The following is a 21,970-nucleotide window of genomic DNA, read 5'->3' as shown; positions in this document are numbered from 1 at the left end:
GAAAGTTTGCTTTGTGGTAGCTTTTATTTCAGCATTATGGCCAAGAGGATGCTGTGATGGTCAGTAACAGAGGGAAGGTAAGGTGTGGGACTAACGTAGAAAGGGGATTTGGGGTTGTGGTCACTGGTGCCGCAGGTGGATGATTTCAACCTGGATATCCCGGCCAGCAAGGGTCTATCTGGGTTGCATCCTTCCTTCTGTTTCCTCCTCTTCTGCTTCCTCCTCTTCCCTCTGTGAGCTGCTTGCCCCCTTTGCTGCCTCTGCTTCATCGTCATGTGCCCAGGACTGTGAGCAAGTAGTTTTCTATGAGGCAAAATACTGCGGATGCTGGAAATCTGAAATAAAAGCAGAAAATGCTGGAAATACTCAGCACGGCTGCCAGCATCTCGACCTGAAACATTAACTCTCTTTCTCTCTCCATGGATGCTGCCTGACCTGCTGAGTGTTTCCATCATTTTCTGTCTTCTCAGAGACCCTCCTTTACCATCCAAAGCCTTGCAAGCATCCAGCAGCACTCCCTGCACACTTTAATAACTTTTTAAATGTATTGGTCAAATCCATTACTTCAATAAAATATAACAAAGCTGAAATCAAAACTTACCTGAAAGATGTGTGTGTCCATTTAAGAAGTGCTGAAAGTGTCTCTGCAGGGCTGATCCACACACGATTCTCTGTGCGTAGTTATGACAGGGCGTTATGGCGTGCGAGAATGTCCAAAATAGCAGTCATGGCATTAACTCAGGCGTTGCATGCCGATTGACGTCACAATCTGCTTAGTTATATTTGAGAGGCCTGTGCTGTCAACGGCAGCACTATGGCCCTCACCAAAATGGCGGCCGCCATGTCATGTGCTGGAAGCGAGGCGGCCGCCATTTTTTCAACAAAACTGGCCTCAATGGCTGGCGCTACACCGGGGGATTTCTAGGTCAGAGTGTCATAGAAACATAGAAGATAGGAGCAGGAGTAGGCCATTCGGCCCCTCGAGCCTGCTCCGCCATTCAATGAGATCATGGCGGATCAACCAAGCTCAGTACCCTGTCCCTGCCTTCTCCCCATATCCCTTGATCCCTTTAGCCTTAAGAAATACATCTAACTCCTTCTTGAATATATTTAATGAATTGGCCTCAACTGCCTTCTGTGGTAGAGAATTCCACAGGTTCACCACTCTCTGGGTGAAGAAATTCCTCCTCATCTCTGTCCTAAATGGCCTACCCCTTATCCTTAGACTGTGACCCCTGGTTCTGGACTCCCCTGGCATCGGAAACATCCTTCCTGCACCTCGTCTGTCTAGTCCTGTTAGTATTTTATAAGTTTCAATGAGATCCCCTCTCATTCTTCTAAATTCCAGCGAGTATAAGCCAAATCGACCCAATCTCTCCTCATATGTCATTCCTGCCATCCCAGGTATCAGTCTGGTGAATCTTCGCTGCACTCCCTCCATGGCAAGAACATCCTTCCTCAGATAAGGCGACCAAAACTGCACACAATACTCAAGGTGTTTTCTCACCAAGGCCCTGTACAACTGCAGCAAGACAAACTTGTTCCTGTACTCGAACCCTCTCGCTACGAAGGCCAACATAGCATTTGCCTTCTTAACCGCCTGCTGCACCTGCATGCTTACCTTCAGCGACTAGTGCACAAGGACACCCAGGTCTTGTTGCACTTCCCCTTCTCCCAATCTATTGCCGTTCAGATAATAATCTGCCTTCCTGTTTTTGCCACCAAAGTGGATAACCTCGCATTTATCCACATTATACTGCATCTGCCATGCATCTGCCCAATCTCCCAGCCTGTCCAAATCATACTGGAGTTTCTCGGCATCCTCCTCACAGCACACACGCCCACCCAGCTTTGTGTCATCTGCAAACTTGGAGATATTACATCTAGTTCCCTCGTCTAGATCATTAATATATATTGTGAATGAATAGCTGGGGTCCTAGGACCGATCCCTGCGGTACCCCACTAGTCACTGCCTGCCACTCGGAAAAAGACCCGTTTATTCCAACTCTTTGCTTCCTGTCTGCCAACCAGTTCTCTGTCCAAGTCAGTACCTTGCCCCCAATCCCATGTGCCTTAACTTTACATGCTAATCTCTTATGCAGGACCTTATCGAAAGCCTTCTGAAAGTCCAAATACACCACATCCACTGGTTCTCCCTTATCTATTCTACCAGTTACATCCTCAAAAAATTCCAGTAGATTAGTCAAGCACAATTTACCTTTTGTAAATCCATGTTGACTTTGTCCGATCCTGTCACTCTTTTCCAAGTGCTCTGCTATTACATCTTTTATAATGGATTCTAGCATTTTATGTCTAGTGTCTTATGTCTCTGATGTACATCTCAAACCACTTCAAATAAATTACTTTTTGAAGTGAAGTTACTGCTTTTATGTTGGTTAATGTGGCAGTCAATTTAGTTGAGGGGCAAATGTAATAAAAAGAATTCCATGCTCTGTAATTCCAACTCAACAGGCGGAAGGATCTCAGTTTAATGTCTCGTTTGAAAGACAGCACCTTTGACAATGCAGTACCCCTAGGTTACGTGCCCAAGTTCTAAAGTGGGGCTTGAACCTGACAAATTGCCAAATCTGTGACATCAAGTCTATTGTTGTTTGCACGTTTTCATCCCTCTCCCCAGTTCCCGCTCTCCCTCACCACATACATTATCTTTTTTGATCAAAAATGCGGGTTTTTGATTAAGAATGCGGGATGGTCCATCTCATAAATATTTCCGCAGATGTTGTTGAATACTGCTCCTTGTTTGACCCACCATGAACAGCAGTGATGGAGCCATTTGGGATGGAACCACTGTAGTTTTCTCTCCCTCCCTTGATTACACGATGAAATTGTCCTCCACAGGAAGCTAAAACATGATAATTGGTTTCAAGCTTGAGTCTCCTAGTGGGAAATGCAGAAATATTAGCATATCATGCTATAAGAACTATATTATTAGAAATTTATTCTGGTGAGAGTAGCTAGATTTACATCACAGTCATGACATCATTTTGACAGAATTTGAAAACCATCAGGAAAACAAATTTAGAGTCAAATTTAACTGTGTCCGAATGCTTTAATGTTTTCATCTGAAATTCCTTCATCTGCTATTTAATGAAAGCTTATTTTAATGTCTCTGCTAAAATAGTTGGGAGAGAATTTTCAGATGAATACTTTAAGGCTTTATATACTTGTATTCCACAGTGTAATTTCAGGGCTCATGTGTTTTCATGTTAAGAAAGAAAGAACTTGCATTTTTATAGTGTCTTTCACACCTTGAGGATATCCCAAAATGCTTCACACCCAATGAAGTGTAGTCACTGTTGTACTATAGACAAATACAACAGCCAATTTGTGCACAGCAAGGTCCCACAAACAGCAATGAGATAAATGACTAGATAATCAGTTTTAGTGATGTTGTTTGAGGGATAAATGTTGGCCAGGATACCAGGAGAACTCACCTGCTCGTCTTCCAATAGTGCCACAATATATTTTATGTCCACCTGAAAGGGCAGACAGGGCCTTGGTTTAATGTCTCAGCCAAAAGATGATACCTCTGACAATGCAGCATTCCCTCAGTATTGCACTGCAGTGCTAGCTCTAAAGTCAGTTTGCAGGCCAAAGAGGTTCTTGCCTGGGAGTACCTCACCTCTCCTTACTATCTAATGATATATAGCTTGTTGCCCCAACAATGGATTTGTCAGATGCAACTGTTAACCATGTTTGAGAATCTTTGCTTTACTTGTGTCTTGTACATTTTTGCCTGCTGTAATATTTCTACTTGCCCTGTCCAGACAATAAAATTTATAATTAATTATTTATAAATTCATACCAAGGAATATTCCAATAGAATAGCCTTTTGCAGCGTCATTTTCAATTTGGTCTGTATGAAGAGGAAAGCAAACTCCATTTCTTCCATAATAATTCCCAAATGTGTCTTCATTCCAGAGTGGAATTATAGCAATAATAAATCCAATAAGCCAAATGGTAATGAGTATTATCAAAGTCTGATGCTTTCCTGGTTTGATGTTATTGAATGGGAAGACTATGACAATATACTTCTCCAGACTCAGGTAAGTCAATAACAGAACTGAGACTTCAGTAGAAAGCATGGCCAGAAATCCTATCATTCGACACTGGACACTTTCCATCCATAGCTGTGCGTGTTTGTTGTACTCCCCACGATACTTGACATCGAAAATTCCAACAAAGAATAGATATACTCCCATCAGGCAATCAGCACCTTGTATACAAAAAAGGGGAGACATACATCTTCTAAATAGGAGATATTTGTATTTTGTATCAATATCATCAGTTACAAACTTTAGTAAAAAGAGAGGAATTGTACAAATTTTCATTATCTATCAGTCCTCTAGGTATTTTGGGCTGGTCACCTGTGTCTCTGAGAACACTTGTTCCCTGAGCACAAAGCACAGAAAAAAGTTTGGAGACTGGTGATGCTGGGTCTGCTCCTGTCACCCCACCCCCTTAAATTGCTCCAGGATTAATTGGGTTTCCCAAGGAAGAGAGAGATGAAGTGCCTGCACTTACTATAGGCACAGGATAAAGGCTCCCATGGCAATGAGGTAGGAGGGGGCATACCCAGATTTGCTGTTGATAGAGCCATTCTTTGCAAAAATGTCTCATTCCATGACTAGATTAAGAGATTTCCTGACAAGTATATTGATTAAGTGCTTTGAAAAATATTGAAGCATAACTGTAGTTTTTAGTTGCTGCTAATGGATTGCATTGTCGGAAATTGCACATAGCAAAACATACAAATAATTTAATTAGTAGTTGTTAATCTTGACAAAAAAAAACAGGCATTTTGGTCATTTCTTTTTTAAAGTAAGAATTTTTGTCCCAATATTTCTCCATTTGCCTTTTATGTTAATTTCTGTAATTGATGACAGGTCTTCAGAAAACAAGCCCTTATTTCCTAATGAGACAGTTCCATTTCTATCCATGTAATTTCTCTGAGCAAGACTTCCAGTTTAATGGCAGTTTTGGCAAGTGGGCCTAAGTTCACTATGAATTGGATTGCTATTTCCAGACTCATTCTGCTTAGGAGTGAGCAGACAGAGGAGACCTCTGTCTTATCAGTCTGTGCAGCATTTGAAACCGATCGTAGAGGTGAAAGGTCAGTATACTAACCAACTACACCATCCAGTCTTCTGTATCTTTTAAATTTTGAATAAAACAAATAGATCAAATTAAATATCAGAGCTTTAAAGTTGTTTTACGTGGTGTGATTACTGTCATTTGATAAAAACTAACAGTGACCCTGAAACTCCAAGGGCCACCAATAGGTTGCCTCCAATTCCATGCACTTTCATTTTTGTTAACAGTCTCTTATGTGGGACCTTGTTGAATGCCTTTGAGAAGTCAATATAAATAACATCCATAGACACTCCCTTACCTACCACATTAGTTACCTCCTCAAAAACTTCAACTAAGTTCGTTAGACATGACTTGCTCTTTTCAAATCCATGACTCATATTTGGCCAATTGCTCAATCACTCTGTCTCTAATAACAGATTCTAGTAACTTCCTCACAACGGACATTGGACTAATAGTCCTAGAATTTCCTAGTTTATCTCTCCTACCCTTCTTATAAAATGGAGTGGCATTGGCAGTTTTCCAATCCAAGGGGACAATTCCTGAATCGAGAGTGTTTTGGAAGATCATGACTAAAACATCATCAACAATTTTCTCACTTACTTCTTTTAATACACTGGGGTGGAAACCATCAGATCCTGGAGATTTGTCCATCTTTAATCTCAAGAGTTTCTCAATCACCATTTTTTAAAACTTATATTGAATCTTGTTAGTTCCCCCCTTGATTTATTTTTATTTTTCGTTTTATCCCTGATACTTTATCCAGATCCTCTATTGTGAAGACCGATACAAAATAACTATTTAGTAAGTCTGCCATTTCCTGATTTCCAATTACAATATTATCTGCGTCTTATTAAGGGGCCACATTACTCTTAGCCACCCTCTTTCTCTTAATATATTTGTAAAAACCTTTAGTGTTGTCTTTAATATCCCTCACAAGCTTTTTCTTGTATTCCCTTTTTGCAGCTCTTACCACTTTCTTTGTATCCCTTTGCTGTTCTTTATATCTCTCTCAGTCCGTGGGATCTCTACTGTTCTTTGCCTTTGGTCCCTTTCTTTTAGTTTTATACTATCTCTCACTTCCCTTGTTGACCAAGGTTATTTAATTACACAATTAGAGCCCTTTAGGGGTATTTACAGGTCTTGTATTCTACCAAATACTATTTTGAATACCTCCCACTGTTCATCCGTAGTTTTATCCATTAATAGTTCTGCCCAATCTATTGTGGTCAATTGCTGCCTCATCCCTCCAAAGTCAGCCTTACCTAAATTTAAATCCTTGGTTAATGACTCACCCTTCTCCCTCTCAAACCTAATATCGAATTCTATCAAAGTATGGTCACTGTTAGCTAGGTGCTCCCTTACCATTAGATTATTGACTATTTCAGGCTCATTACTCATTACCTAATCTAAGATGGCATTATCCGAAAAAAAGTTTTAAGCTCCTCGTGGATCCGGCCCACTTCTTGGCCTGGATGCCCATAATGGTCCCCATTTGCACCCTTCAAATGGCCGGTATTCCTCTTTGCACATGGTCTACCAGCCTCCAAAGTTATTCCAAGTCCATGTAAGGTCAAGGATGCAGGAACTCCCAATGTAGAGTCCTCGCCGCCAGCCACACCTCTGCCCCCTCTGACATGGGTGCCCTTGTAAAGGTGAACAGAGGTTCCACCTTTTATAAAGCCGCATGGATACTAGTGTTTCCAGGTCCTAATCTTTTTTGGCCCTTTCCACCACACTTCCACTGGAGTTGTAGTAGAAGTGTGCCAGAATGACCAGAATTTCAGGCCCAGTGTTACTAACTGACAGATGGGGGGATAATGTGACAGATCTGCAAGAGTAAAAGCTTTACCGGTTTTTTTTTTACAAGGCAGTTAAAACTTCAAAACGAAATGATACTTACAGCACAAAATTTTTATGGACATAGCATGAAGTTTGTTTTCAGCTCTAATAAGTGACCTCATAAAAATGACGAAAATGTTTCCAAAGCAAGTGAGACAAGCTATGACCCAGACAAATACTCTAAGGATGATGTTTGCTAGTAAGTCTTCAAAGGAAGATATGCCATCTGTATTTGGTTTACAACTGCGTACGTGAGGAGAATATGCACAGTACTGAAATTTATTGAAGTATCTGTGAAGAAAAATAGCACAAACGACATTACAGTAATAAGTATGTCCACTATTAGCTGTTACATTATTGCACATCTTGTCAGAAAAGGCATTGTACATTGAGTCTATGAAGTGGTATTAAAATTTCTGTGGAAACCATAGTAAGCCTCCAAAGTTTCAAATTTGTTTTTTTTACTCCTGCCTGAATGCAAAGCATCAATCAAACACAATGGTCAATATCTAGTTTTTCCTTTTTAACACTAAGGGGGAAAAATTCAGTATCGCCCCTTTTGTGGCACCATTATCGGCCGTGCGCAAAGTTTAGCGCTTGGCGCTAATTATTGCCTCCAAAGGCAAACTTGGCTTTTATCGCCCCTGGAGGTGATTGGAGTGCTAAATCAGGCGCTTCACACCTGTCTTAAGGCGCAAAGACCGAGGAGCGAGGCGCTACCTCAGAGCGCTGGCGAAGCAAGGAAAGGCAAATCAAAATGAACCTGCAAAGTGCTGCTCAGTACCCAAAACTCCTTCACACAGCGTTGAATCTCTCCAGAAGTCTCTCTCTCTCTCTCTCTCTCTCTCTCTCAGAATGTGTGGTGCAAAAATGTCACCAACAAAAAAAGGCAGGAAGCGGTCGCCTTTAAATAGCGCTCCCCTAGTCCCTTTCTGACTGCAAAACGCTCCCCTCAACATGACATTGCTAGCGGCAGACGGTAAGGCAGGGGGCGCCACTCAATATCCGGTCCGGGGCGCTACCGGGGCGTTGCACGCTCGACTGACATCACGATCTGCTGGCGCAGGAGAGCGTGGCGGTAGTGTTTAGCACTTCCGCAAAATGTCTAGTTCATTTTGCGAGCGGCGCAAACATTGCCGTGCCCGGGCGCTAGTTGCTTTGCGTCCCATTAGCACCCTCTTAAGGCACTAACGGGAGGCGCAAACAACTGAATTTTTCCCCCCTAAAGGATTTTTCCTTTGAATACAGCTCAGCATTGAGAGTGTTGAGTTGACCTGTTAGTATAAAGTAGCAGCACAGGACATAAGGACATAAAGGAAGTAATATTTGTTAAAGACTAAGCAAAAATGCTGCATTGACACAGCAAGGATGTAACAAGCAAGGTAGCATAATTGAAACTAGCATGGTAATGCAGTTTATATTACACAATCAATGATGGGAAAGAATGTACCGCAGGAAGGAATTTCCATCGGCTAAATATCTTTTGCAAGGAATTTCCTTGGGGGTTCTCCTAATCAGCCACTATCATTTTGGAGGAAGACAGGTGGAAACTGTAGATAGATGTGTAAACAGAGTTTCACCGAAGCTATGGTGGCCAATTGGGAGAACGCCTGAGGAAATTCCCAACTGCTGCCTTGATCCCCACTGCTCATTTTTAAAGCAGAACTTGCAAATAAGAAACAAGCACAACATGGTTGTCTCTCTGAATTTAACTAATTAATGCAATTCAAGAAAGCAGTACTGTAGTTGGTTTACTCAGACGTGAGTCTGGAAGGCATCTGGACTGTGGAGATTGGAGTGGTGCACAAAACTACTTGTATGTACTATATTATATACTGTGCAGATCTACATAATAGTACATGTAATGACAATGAATAATTCAGATGAATAAATGTGTTCATTACATTTTTAGGTTTCTTTTACCCCTTTCTTACTCAAAAAAAATTTTCTTCCAAGTTTCAGACTATGTTCATAGGTGAGCCTTGAGAGTGTTTTCGCTTGGGGCAATTTCAAAGTAAAATTTTGCAAATTGGACAGGGAATGAACAGAGAACCTACTATTAAGACTGAAATCGATAGATTTTTGTTAGGTAAAGATATCAAGGGTTATGGAGCAATGGCAAGTAAATGGATTTGAGGTACATATCAGCCATGATCTGACTGAACGGTAGAACAGACATGAGGGCTGAATGGCCTACTCCTGTTCCTATGTTCCTAGAATGAGCTTGAATATTTTAATGTGGGTGAAGTTGGTTTTTAATTTCATATGTACTGTGACAGAATTGAAGAACCAACACCAAGCTAAATCTTAAGACAAAAATGTTTTTATGTCCTTATAATATGCAATTTCCTTTCTTCATAGAGCAAGGAGATCCAAAAGATGGTCATATGCATTCAAAGAACACCACTCAGCTGAGCACCAACAATTACCATCCTTATTTGAGGCAGCCACCAGCACAGATAAATACACTATGAGAGAAGGTAATAACTTTGAGGAGGAAACATAGAGTTAGGAACCAAGCATTTGTGATGAAATGGTGGTGGAGGTTGATGAGAAATCAACAGGCAGAGGGAAAAAGGTCCATCATGCTGAGTGTAAATCATGAGTTGTATGGTATATAGAATTTGATGGGCATACTTTTCAACAGAGGCTGTTAGAGCACAAGACAGTGTTCCACAGTTATTTGCCTCCATACTTAAAACATTAGGGGGGAGAAATTGGGTGGAGCCACAAACGGGGCACCAAGCTCGCCTGGGCGCCGGATTTAGCGCAGCGTTTGGAGCAGTAGCGACCGCCGGAAATTCAGCTTGAGCACCCCAAGAGGGACACGGGGTGAGGCTCGAGGCGCTCCACGCCCCTCTTAGGCGCTGAAACTGAATATCGCAGCGCAACGTGCCGCAGTGCCACAGGCATGGCGCGCTGCGGTACTGCAGGCCTTCCTCCCATTCTTAAGGGGGAGGGGCCTGCACCAGCGCGATCGGAGATCGCGAGTGCCGGCAAAAGAGCCCGGCACCGAGGAGAAGTGCCGGACTCTCGGAAAACAGCCGGCAATGCCGCGGGGGGCGATCAGGAGGCCGGGGACGGAGGTGCTGGCAGGCGACCGCCGGAAAAAACGGCCGCTCCACACCTCCACCTTAATTTGCGCCACTGCCGCCACAGGATGGCCCCGTGAACCAGGCGCCATTTGCGAACGGTGCTACAGAGGCGGTCGCTGCCAAATATCGAGATCGGGGCGGTAGCGGGGCGCTGCGCACACCGATGACGTAATTGAAGGCGGTGCAGCGCAACAGGTTAACGCCGCCATTAGCGCCCCAGCTAAATATCGCGGGAGGCGCGGCCAGTGGCGCTAAAGCCACTGAGTGCCCTCTTTAGGTGCTAACTGGTGGCGCAGCCCACCGAATTTCTAGGCCCAGGGGATAAAAATTTGGTTGCTTTGCGCCTCCCATTAAAGCCTTAAGAGGGCGCTGATGGGGCACAAAGCAACTAGCACCTGGGCGTTTCACCGCCCACATCTCCCGCGAAATTCAGTGGGAGGTTAGCGGCAGTGCTAACCAGGAGCGTCCTATGGCGCTGCGCCACTGGCGATGACGTCATCGCCGTGCGCAGCGCCCCACTCGTACCCCACCCGCGATCTTCGGGAGTGCCCCCTGACTTACTGCTGGACGCTATGTTCGACAGGGTCAGGGGGGCCTACCTGCGGCCAGGGAGGCACTATTTAAAGATGAGGTGCGGGGCGGCCAATTTTGTTGCTGGCTGCCTGCCAGCACCTGCCTGCGCTCTTGTCCCTGGCCTCCTGAACCGCTCCCCCCGCGGAGTGTCGGCTGCGCTCAAAAAGTCCGGCACTCCCGATCCCCGGGGGCCCAGCTGGGCTCTGGCTCACACTGCGCAAGGCCCCTCTCCTTTAAGAAGGGGAGGAAGGCCTGCAATACCGCGGCGCAACATGCCGCAGCATGTGGCCCTAGAAGAAAGTATGGTTAGAGTTAACCAATAATTATCTGCAATGTCCTCTATTATTGAGCATGTGACAACACTATTAACATCTGTAGTGGAGATAAACATAAGAACATAAGAAGTAGGAGCAGGAGTAGGCCATACGGCCCTTCGGGCCTGCTCCGCCATTCAATAGGATCATGGCTGATCCGAACCTAGACTCACGTCCACTTCCCTGCCCGCTCCCCGTAACCCCTAATTCCCTTATCAGCTAGGAAACTGTCTATCTCCGTTTTAAATTTATTTAATGTCGCAGCTTCCACAGCTCTCTGAGGTAGCAAATTCCATAGATTTACTACCCTCTGAGTGAAGAAGTTTCTCCTCATCTCAGTTTTGAAAGGGCAGCCCCTTATTCTAAGATTATGCCCCCTAGTTCTAGTCTCACCCATCAGTGGAAACATCCTCCCCGCGTCCACCCGATAAAGCCCCCTCACAATCTTATATGTTTCGATAAGATCGCCTCTCATTCTTCTGAATTCCAATGAGTAGAGGCCCAACCTACTCAACCTTTCCTCATAAGTCAACCCCCTCATCTCCGGAATCAACCGAGTGAACCTTCTCTGAACTGCCTCGAGAGCAAGTATACCTTTTCTTAACTATGGAAACCAAAACTGTACGCAGTATTCCAGGTGTGGCCTCACCAGTACCCTGTATAACTGAAGCAAGACTTCCCTGCTTCTATACTCCATCCACCTTGCAATAAAAGCCAAGATTTGCAGATGATACAAAGATGGGACGGAAAGTAGTGAGTGAGGAGGACATAAAAAACCTGCAAAGGGACATAGACAGGCTAAGTAAGTGGGCAGAGATTTGGCAGATGGAATACAATACTGGAAAGTGTGAGGTTATGCACTTTGGCAGGAAAAATCATAGAGCAAGTTATTATCTTAATGGCAAGAAACTGGAAAGTACTGTAGTACAAAGGGATCTGGGGGTCCTGGTGCACGAAACTCAAAAAGTTAGTATGCAGGTGCAGCAAGTGATTAAGAAGGCCAATGGAATGTTGGCTTTTATTGCTAGGGGGTTGGAATATAAAAACAGGGAGGTATTGCTGCAGTTGTACAAGGTATTGGTGAGGCCACACCTGGAATACTGCATACAGTTTTGGTGTCCATACTTAAGAAAAGACATACTTGCTCTCGAGTCAGTACAAAGAAGGTTCACTCGGTTAATCCCGGGGATGAGGGGATGGACATATGAGGAGAGGTTGAGTAGATTGGGACTCTACTCATTGGAGTTCAGAAGAATGAGAGGCGATCTTATTGAAACATATAAGATTGTGAAGGGGCTTGATCGGGTGGATGCGGTGAGGATGTTCCCAATGATGGGTGAAACTAGAACTAGGGGGCATAATCTTAAAATAAGGGGCTGCTCATTCAAAACTGAGATGAGGAGAAACTTCTTCACTCAGAGGGTGGTAGGTTTGTGGAATTTGCTGCCCCAGAAAGCTGTGGAAGCTACATCATTAAATAAATTTAAAACAGAAATAGATAGTTTCCTAGAAGTAAAGGGAACTAAGGGTTACGGGGAGCGGGCAGGAAATTGGACATGAGTCTGGGTTCGGAATGGTCATGGCCCTGTGGGTAGTGGAGTGGGCCCAGGGGCCGTGTAGCCTTGTTCTGCTCCTACTGTGTTCTAATTCTGTTAGATTTCAGGAGATGGTTTTATTCCTGTTCCTGGCTGGGGTGGAGATCGCCTTTACAGAAGGTAAGTACTGTAGAAAATATAGGGACAGAGTGATCTCCTGGAAGAATTTCGATCGCCTAGATGGGTCGGAGAGGAATTTCCCAGATTTTTTTCTCCCAAATTGGCCATTGGGTCTTTATCTGGTTTTTTGCCTCTCCCGGGAGATCACATGGGTTCGGGTGGATGCAGAGTGATAGAAGATTTGAGGTTAGGATCAGATCAGCCATGATCTTATTGAATGGTGGAGCAGGCTCGAGGGGCCGATTGGCCTACTCCTGCTCCTATTTCTTATGTTCTTATGTTCTTATTCCATTGGCCTTCCTGATCACCTGCTGTACCTGCATACTATCCTTCTGCGTTTCATGCACCAGGACCCCCAGATCCCTTTGTACTGTAGCACTTTGCAGTTTCTCTCCATTTAGATAATAACTTGCTCTTTGATTTTTTCTGCCAAAGTGCATAACCTCACACTTTCCAACATTATATTCCATCTGCCAAATTTCTGCCCACTCACTTAGCCTGTCTATGTCCTTTTGCAGGTTTTTTATGTTCTCCTCACTCACTGCTTTCCCTCCCATCTTTGTATCGTTGGCAAACTTGGATATGTTGCACTTGGTCCCCTCCCCCAAATTGTTAATATAGATTGTAATGAGTTGGGGTCCCCGCACTGACCCCTGCGGAACACCACTAGTTACTGATTGCCAACCCGAGAATGAACCATTTATCCCAACTCTCTGTTTTCTGTTAGATAGCCAATCTTCCACCCATGCCAGTATATTACCCCCAATCCCGTGATTTTTTATCTTGTGCAGTAATCTTTTGTGTGGCACCTTGTCAAATGCCTTTTGGAAGTCCAAATACACCACATCCACTGGTTCCCCTTTATCCACCCTGTTTGTTATGTCCTCAAAGAATTCGAGCAAATTTGTCAAACATGACTTCCCCTTCATAAAACCATGCTGACTCTGTCCGATTAAATTATGCTTATCCAAATGTCCTGTTACTGCTTCCTTAATAATGGACTCCAACATTTTACCAACCACAGATGTTAGGCTAACTGGTCTATAGTTTCCAGCCTTTTGTCTACCTCCCTTTTTAAATAAGGGCGTTACATTAGCAGTTTTCCAATCTGCTGGGACCTTTCCTGAATCCAGGGAGTTTTGGAAAATTACCACCAATGCATCCGCAATCCCTACCGCTACTTCTCTCAAGACCCTAGGATGTAAGCCATCCGGTCCAGGGGATTTATCCGCCTTAAGTCCCATTATCAGTTATGCAGGCCATAAACAAAGTAGCAGCAGTTCTCTTTAATGCTCCCAATACTATTATGAAAATGTTGAGGACCAAACTCCAAGAGACAATTATAGCCAGCTTCAACTGTTACATGAAAGTGTGATCCCAAGCCCTTATTGATGCCATTTGTTTTATGCCCAGTGAGGATCATGTGAATATGCCCTTGAGCAGTGCCATGCACAGAGTAACACATGAGCAGCTGACAACATGCACAATGACAAGTAGGCACTGCTTCTGAACGCAATGAGCCCCCAGCAAAGGATACCCCAGCACTGATCTGTCAGGCTTCATCACAGATACAGATAGCAGGTTTGGAAATTGGGAAATGTTGGTATTCAGAGGGACCTGGGTGTTCTTTACATGAATCACTGAAAGTTAACATGCCGGTACAGCATGTAACTAGGAAAGCAAATGGTATGTTAGCCTTTTATTACAAAAGGAATGGAATATAAGAGTAAAGAAGTCTTACTGCAATTATATAGGGCTTTGGCGAGACCACACCTGGAGTACTGTGTACAGTTTTGGTCTTTTTACCTCAGGAAGAATATACTTGCCTTAGAGGGAGTGCAATGAAGTTTCAACAGACTGATTGCTGGGATGGGGGGGATTATCCTATGAGGAGAGATTGTGTAGAGTAGGCCTATATTCCCTAGAATTTAGAAGAATGAGAGGTGATCTCATTGAAACATAACATTCTTACAGGGCTTGAGAGGGTAGATGCTGGGAGGATGTTTCCCCTGGCTGGGGAGTCTAGAACTAGGGGCCACAGTTTCAGAATAAGGGGGTGGCCATTTAGGACTGAGACGAGGAGAAATTTCTTCACTCAGAGGATTGTGAATCTTTGGAATTCTCTACCCCAGACAGCTGTGGATGCTCAGTTGTTGAGTATATTCAAGATAGAGATCGATAGATTTTTGGATATTAAGGAAATCAAGGGATATTGGAATAGTGCGGGACGGTGGAGTGTGAGGTAGAAGATCAGCAATGATCTTATTGAATAGCAGAACAGGCTTGAAGGACTGAATGGCCTACTCCTGCTCCTATTTCTTATGTTCTTACATTTGCAGTATCTCTTGTAGCTCACTAGTCAATTATGCAGACATGCAACATCGCTACTCCCCAGAGTAGTGCACACAGGCTCACAAAACGGAGCTCACAATGCAGAAGGAGATAATGCATGGCAAAACAAATTAATCAAATACATCTCAAGCAAAAGCTTAAAATTAATTAATTTTAATGAGGTAGATCTTTGGTCTGAGCGGATTTTAGGTGGCAGATCGGTAGAGGCCTGGTACATTTTGAGGACAATGGAAGAAAAATCAGTGACCTGGGACAGCCCGCTGGCTCTAGGCCACCACAATATCAGGAAACCAGGCCTGCCTCCGGGCCCAGAAAAAGATAACTTAGGGGGTGAGGTGTGGGGGGTGGGGCTGCGGGGGCGGCGGGAGGTGGGGCGGACGGTGGAAAGGTGGTGGGGCAACAGCACAGGTTATTTTTGTGGAGTTCAGGGGAGCATTATTGTTTCTGGACCTACAAATATAAATCCTGGCCCTACAAATATAAATAAGTACTTACCTTTGGGCTCCTCTTCAGCTGGACTGTCAGCTTATACTGGGCAGAGCATGCGCCACACAGTTGAGTCCTAAAATGGCATTGGGGTTCTATTAACATAATAGGACCCCAATTTAAATACCTAAATGACCTACGTTTGCTGCAGTCCACCTATTTCAATACCTAAATTAGCTATGCTTGCCCAGTCCACTTATTTCAAGGACCCCAGAAAAATAGCAACAGCCACTGCAGCGACAAAATCTAGGCTGTAAGTACTTCCCTGCAATTTTTGGGGTGCTACCATCCCATTTCTGCCAGCAAGCTTCATCAAAATTTCCCCAAATATATCTTGCAATCTACCATTATTTCTTGTGAAAAAAAGAACGTGTCAGGTGTCCAAAAGCCAAACCAGCGAAGTGACTGACTCTTGTGATATCCCCTGTGGATGCCTTGTGGTATAATGGTTGAGGGCAGTGTTGACCTTCATTGTCACTGGTAATGCAGGATTGGCTATGGAATAATTTCCTTTTGTATTAAGCCAGTATAACTCACTGGGTGTGGGGGCTTGTTTTGCCCCCTTCCTTTATCCCAATCTCAGCTTGTGTGGGGTTAATGTGTTGGCAGCATGGTGTGCCTCCTTTGTCCCATCTATTGCATTTGTAGCTCCATTTCTCAAAGCCCATCAGTGCACCAAATTCTGTTTTTTTCTTCAGAAATAGATTTGCAAACAGTTGGATGAATCATTCTACACAAATCTCAACAAATACTTTCAACTCATATCAAAGCATTATTACTTTCTAATGCATATTTAATGATAGCTAAATACATCAGTATTTAATGTAAAAAGATACAATGTGGTGAATCTTCAGCTCTGCACTTACATATGTTCTAAGTTTGTCATAGGTTTGAACATTCTGCTTTCTATGTTTGTAATTTCTATTCCTTCAATACCGCTGTTAAAGAAAAATGAAAACAACAATTAACCTCAAGTTAAACAGTAAGATAGATCCTTAAGTAAAAAACAGAAAAATGCTAGGAACTTATTCATTTATTGTGGTTTTCCAAATGCATTTTATTAAATAAAACATGCATGAAGATATACCGAACTTCTTTTCGAACAGTAAAGTCTCATGACACACATGAACAGTACTTTGGGGGAAAAATTCAGTATCACCCCATTTGGGACGCCATTATTGGCCATGTGCAAAGTTTAGCGCCTGGCGCTAATTATCGCCTCCGACGGCAAACTTGTCTTTTATCGCCCCTGGAGGTGATTGGAACGCTGAATCAGGCGTTTCACACCTGTCTTAAGGCGCAAAGGCCGAGGAGCGAGGTGCTACCTCAGAGCGCTGGCGAAGCAAGGAAGGGCAAATCAAAATGAACCTGCAAAGTGCTGCTCAGTACTCAAAATTCCTTCACACAGCGTTGAATCTTTTCAGAAGTATCTCTCTCTCTCTCAGAATGCGTGGTGCAAAAATATCACCGACAAAAAAAGGCAGGAAGCGGTCGCCTTTAAATAGCGCTCCCCCAGTCCCTTTCTGACAGCAAAACGCTCCCCTCAACCTGTCATTGCTAGCGGCAGGCGGTAAGGCAGGGGGCGCCACTCAATATCTGGTCGGGGGCGCTAACGGGGCGTTGCGCACTCGACTGATGTCACGATCTGCTGGCGCAGGAGATCATGACGGTAGTGTTTAGCGCCGCCGCAAAATGTCTAGTTAATTTCGTGAGCGGCGCAAACATCGCCGCACCCGGGCGCTAGTTGTTTTGCGCCCCAATTAGCGCCCCCTTAAGGCGCTAACGGGAGGCGCAAACAACTGAATTTTTCCCCCTTTTTCTTTCAATATGAAATATGTAGTTGCCCACTTGTTTGATCTCAAAAACTATTTTGTCCATGTGATGAACTCAAGCCAAACTATATAAAATTAAATCAAAATAACAACAGAAAATGCTGGAAATATTCAGCAGGCCAGGCAGCATTCGTGGAGAGAGAAACAGAGTTAACGTTTCAGGTCTGGGACCCTTCATCAGAACTGGAAAAAGCTGGAGATGTAACAGATATTAAGCAGGTGCAGAGACGGTGGGGGGGGGGGGTGCGGGGGGGGTAGGAGGGGAGGAAGGAATTGAAGGAACATACTGTGCTTATATAAGAGGCAGGAAAGATAAAATGTTGCAAATGGGAATGGCAAAATCATACAGCATGAAAAATAGGGGCAGGGGTTATAGTTTGAAATTGTTGAACTCAATGTTGAGTCCAGAATGCTGTAAAGTGCCTATTCGAAAGATGAGGTGCTGTTCCTCGAGCTTACGTTGAGCTTCATTGGAACAATGTAATAGGCCGAGGACAGAGAGATCAGAGTGGGAGTGAAGCGGAGAATTAAAGTAACAGGCGACTGGAAGCTCAGGGTCACCCTTACGGGCTGAAAGGAGGTGTTCCGCAAAGCGGTCGCCCAATCTGCATTTGGTCTCCCCAATGTAGAGGAGACCGCATCGTGAGCAGCAAATACAGTATATTAAATTGCAAGAAGTACAAGTAAATCGCTGTTTCACCTGGAAAGGGTGTTTAGGACCCTGGACAGTGGGAAGGGAGGAGGTAAAAGGCATGTGTTGCATCTCCTGCACTTGCACAGGTAGGTGCCCTGGGAAGGGGAAGGGCTGTTAGGGGTGATTGAGGAGTGGACCAGGGTAAAACTAAATAACTGATTAGATTATGAGCTACATCTTAGAGATGATGTATAACATTTTATTTAATTCCACAAAAACAGTAGCTTATATTAATCTAAATTTTACAATTAACTTACAGAGATTGAAGTTGGTTAAGAGCGTCAAACTGATCGAGATGAATAAACTTGAGGGGATTGTCGGATATATTCCTGAAAGAAGTTAATATGATTATTTTTATTATAGAGATACAAAATGCAAATTATATTAAGTAATAATGCATCAATTATGGTAACATTAACTGGTTTTGCTTACAATTTTATCAGTAACTTAACATTTTTGAAAAGATGTTTGGGTAGTTCCTGAATCTTGTTTGATGCCAATTCCCTGAGAAAAATACAAAATGAGTGATCATAAAATTGTTGGTTATATTGCTTATTCAGCAAAGCACAGTAACTTCATAGGACAATAAAACTTAAAAAATTATTTGTACATTGGAAGCAAAATTATTAACATTGAAGGTTTAGCATCAACAAAAGAAATCAATGGTTCAGATATTAGGCCAAATGAAACCATCTAAATCAATTCCAAAGATAACTGAGCTGCACTTCCTTTTTCTGTATATAAAACACTTTGGGCTAGAAATTTGGAGTATTTGCACCCGGGCGCAGCGCTGCTAATGACTCCCGCTAAATTCAGTGGGAGTCTAACGGCAGCGGTAACCGGTAGTACCCCGCTCCGCTGCGCAGGTGTGGCAGCGCCCTGTTTTCAGCCCGCCTGCAAAATTGGCCCGCACTAAATTTAGTGCCCAGGCAATGTTAGCAAACCAAAATGGTTGCTAATAATCCTGCAAACTACAGTGGGGGTGGTCAGTGTTGGAGGGCACCAGCAGTGAAACCTTCTACTATCTTTAGATTATTTATTTGTATATACAATTTTTATTTTCATTCTCAGGATGTGTGCATTGCCGGTAAGGCCGGCATTTGCTGCCCATGCCTGGTAAAGCATGCCTCTTCATCCAGCAGGTCCTTTTGCAGGAAGCAGTACACTCTGTGTGCTGGGTATGGACTCCAACAAACAGCCCCCTTTCACCTGTTGTCTTCTGTTGGGCACAGCTGGTGCTGGTTGCCAAGTGTTCCTCCACCCAAAAGAAACCAGTTATAATTGCAGCCATAACGAGCGTGGAAAACTTGCTGAGGGTGATACAGTCAAATTGGTGGGAAAGAAGTTATCTGGTAGCTGGAAACTCTCCTGGAAAACCTGACAGCAAAAAGATCCTATGATCCACTTACCTGCAGCGGAGTGCCCCTTATATATAGCTTCAGTGGCTATATATAAGGGGCACTCCGCTGCAGGTGAGTGGATCATAGGATCTCGCCCAGGACACAGCGTGGATCTGAGCGAGAGTGGCGGCAGCTTAAAGGGAGCACCGGAGAAGGCCCAGGACACAGCGTGGATGTGAGCGGGAGCGGTAGCAACTTAAAGGGAGCTCAGCAGCGACTTAAAAAAATAAAAAAACAAGGAGTGATGTCACAGGACAGCAGGTAGGTGATTGGTTGGTGAGTAATACAGCCCTTTTGCTCTCTAGGTTAGGTACATGGATTAAATTCAGAACTGGGAGAGTATTAACTACTATAACTTTATTGAATTAATAACAAACTAAATTAACTAATTAAAACTAAAAATTAAAAGTAAAAAATCATTTGAATAAATACAGTAACTAATTATATAAATAAAATAAGGATAGAGATGGCAATGCAGGTGGTGTGTCGTAACTGCAGCATGTGGGAGTTGGTGGAAACCAATTTGAGCCTGAATAACCACATCTGCAGTAAGTGCCTGCAGGGAACTTTGGCTCAGAGTTGTTGAGCTGGAGTCCAAGCTGCAGAAATTGCAATGTATCAGGGAAGGGGAGAATTGCCTGGACACTTTGGGCGCGATCTTGCCAGCCCTGGGGAGGCGAGTATGGAGGCAAGACTGCCGGGAAAATGGCAGAATTTGGGGGCGGGTGCCCAACCCGTCCCCAACCCGCCTCCGTGCCATCTTGCCAGGAGGTGGGTAGCCGACCCTGCGCCGGGTCCCATCTCCTTGGAGGCGGGAAGGGATTAAAGCCAATTAACTGCCTGTTAACAGGTAGTTAACAGGCAGAAAATAGGATTATCCCCTTTTTGCCCTCACAAGTGCGGGCTTCCAGAAGGCTCCGAAACCTGCCAGGTCACCGAGGCGAGCAGTGGGTCTGCGGGGGTCGAGGGGGAGCAAAAGTGTGGTGTGAAGGTAAGTGATGGGTGCAAGTGTGGAGAGGTGAGTAACTGAGGTAAGTGCAAAGTGTTAGTAAAAGTGTACTTACCTTTGTTTCTTCCTGCAGGTTTCAGTCGGTGGGTATGCGGAGAGTCTCGCACCTCTGCGTTGGAGATGACAGATGGCCGTTGCATTCTCCAATGCAACAACCATCTCATTTCTGCAAAAGAAAGATGTTTGATGAGATCTTCAAGACCTCATCAAGCTACAGAGAATGTCACTATTTGACAGCTTTACAGAGCTGTCAAACGATGACAATTCATCTGTCAACATTTTTTGACAGATGAAACGTCATACGTTGACGTTCTCTGCAACCGGTTTTCCCTTAATTGGCCTGCTAAGCTGGCTGGTCAATCAAGGGAAAATAGCGTGGGTTGGCCAGAAGTTGATGGAGGCAGGACTAAAATCCGACAAATCTGTCCAGTAGGCAGTCACACCCCTTAGGTTAAGCAATGCTTTAGAGTTAGTCAATGGTCAGGGACAGGAGGGGATGACTGCGAGTCAGGAAGGTATGGGGACCCAGGATATAGTGATGGAGGAGCCTCGGCCCTTGACCTTATCGAACAGGTATGAGGGGTACTAGCTGCCTGTATGGATGAGAACAAGGACTGCAGGAAGGATGGGCAAACTGACCATGGCACTGTGGTACAGATGGCCTTTCAAGTGGGGGGAGCAAAAAGGAATGTGGTAGTGGTAGGCGACAGTATAGTCAGGGGGACAGATACTGTTCTCTGCAGCCATGACAGGAAGTACCGATGGCCATGTTGCCTGCCCGGTGCCAGGGTTAAGGCTATCTCCTTGCAGCTGGAGAAGAACTTGGAGTTGGAGGGGCAAGATCCAGTTGTCGTGGTCCACGTAGGAACCAACGACATAGGTTCTGGTTCTGCTGAGGGAGTTTGAGTAGCTAGGAATGAGGTTCTGCTGAGGGAGTTTGAGGAGCTAGGATCCAAATTAAAAAGCAGAAACTCAAAGATAATAAGATAATAATCTCTGGATTGTTACCTGAGCCACACGAAAATTGGCATAAGGACAAACAGATTAGAGATTTAAATGCATGGCTTAAAGAGTGGTGTGGGAGGATGGGGTTTCAGTTAGTCATAGAGTCATAGAGTTATACAGCACAGAAAGAGGTCCTTCGGCCCATCGTGTCCACGCCGGCCATCAAGCCCTGTCTATTCTAATCCCATTTTCCAGCACTTGGTCCGTAGCCTTGTATGCTATGGCGTTTCAAGTGCTCATCTAAATGCTTCTTGAAAGTTGTGAGGGTTCCTGCTTCTACCACCCTTTCAGGCAGTGAGTTCCAGATTCCAACTACCCTCTGGGTGAAAAAGTTTTTCCTCAAATCACCTCTAAACCTCCTGCCCCATACCTTGAAACTATGCCCCCTGGTAATTGACCCCTCTACTAAGGGGAAAAGTTCCTTTCTATCTACCCTATCTATGCCCCTCATAATTTTGTACACCTCAATCAGGTCCCCCCTCAGCCTTCTCTGCTCTAAAGAAAACAACCCCAGCATGTCCAGTCTCTCTTCATAGCTGAA

The 21,970-nt window shown here is 44.2% G+C and overlaps 1 protein-coding gene across 1 annotated transcript in view; it reads right to left on the bottom strand.

Annotated features, from left to right (window-relative positions):
- Window positions 1–21,970, bottom strand: part of LOC147111927 (relaxin receptor 1-like) — a 220,318-nt gene that overhangs the window by 59,218 nt on the left and 139,130 nt on the right. The window contains exons 13-17 of the mRNA XM_085998301.1: window positions 18,448–18,519; window positions 18,273–18,344; window positions 16,356–16,427; window positions 7,016–7,245; window positions 3,827–4,237 (exon numbers count right to left, since the gene is read on the bottom strand). Of these exons, the coding sequence (XP_085854427.1) occupies window positions 3,827–4,237; window positions 7,016–7,245; window positions 16,356–16,427; window positions 18,273–18,344; window positions 18,448–18,519 (857 nt within the window). The remainder of the gene's footprint in view (window positions 1–3,826; window positions 4,238–7,015; window positions 7,246–16,355; window positions 16,428–18,272; window positions 18,345–18,447; window positions 18,520–21,970) is intronic.

This window comes from Somniosus microcephalus, chromosome 10 (assembly GCF_052327205.1).
Source record: "Somniosus microcephalus isolate GS21.2 chromosome 10, FLI_Smic_1.0, whole genome shotgun sequence".
Lineage (NCBI taxonomy): Eukaryota > Metazoa > Chordata > Chondrichthyes > Squaliformes > Somniosidae > Somniosus > Somniosus microcephalus.
This window is presented reverse-complemented; position numbering and strand designations above follow the sequence as displayed.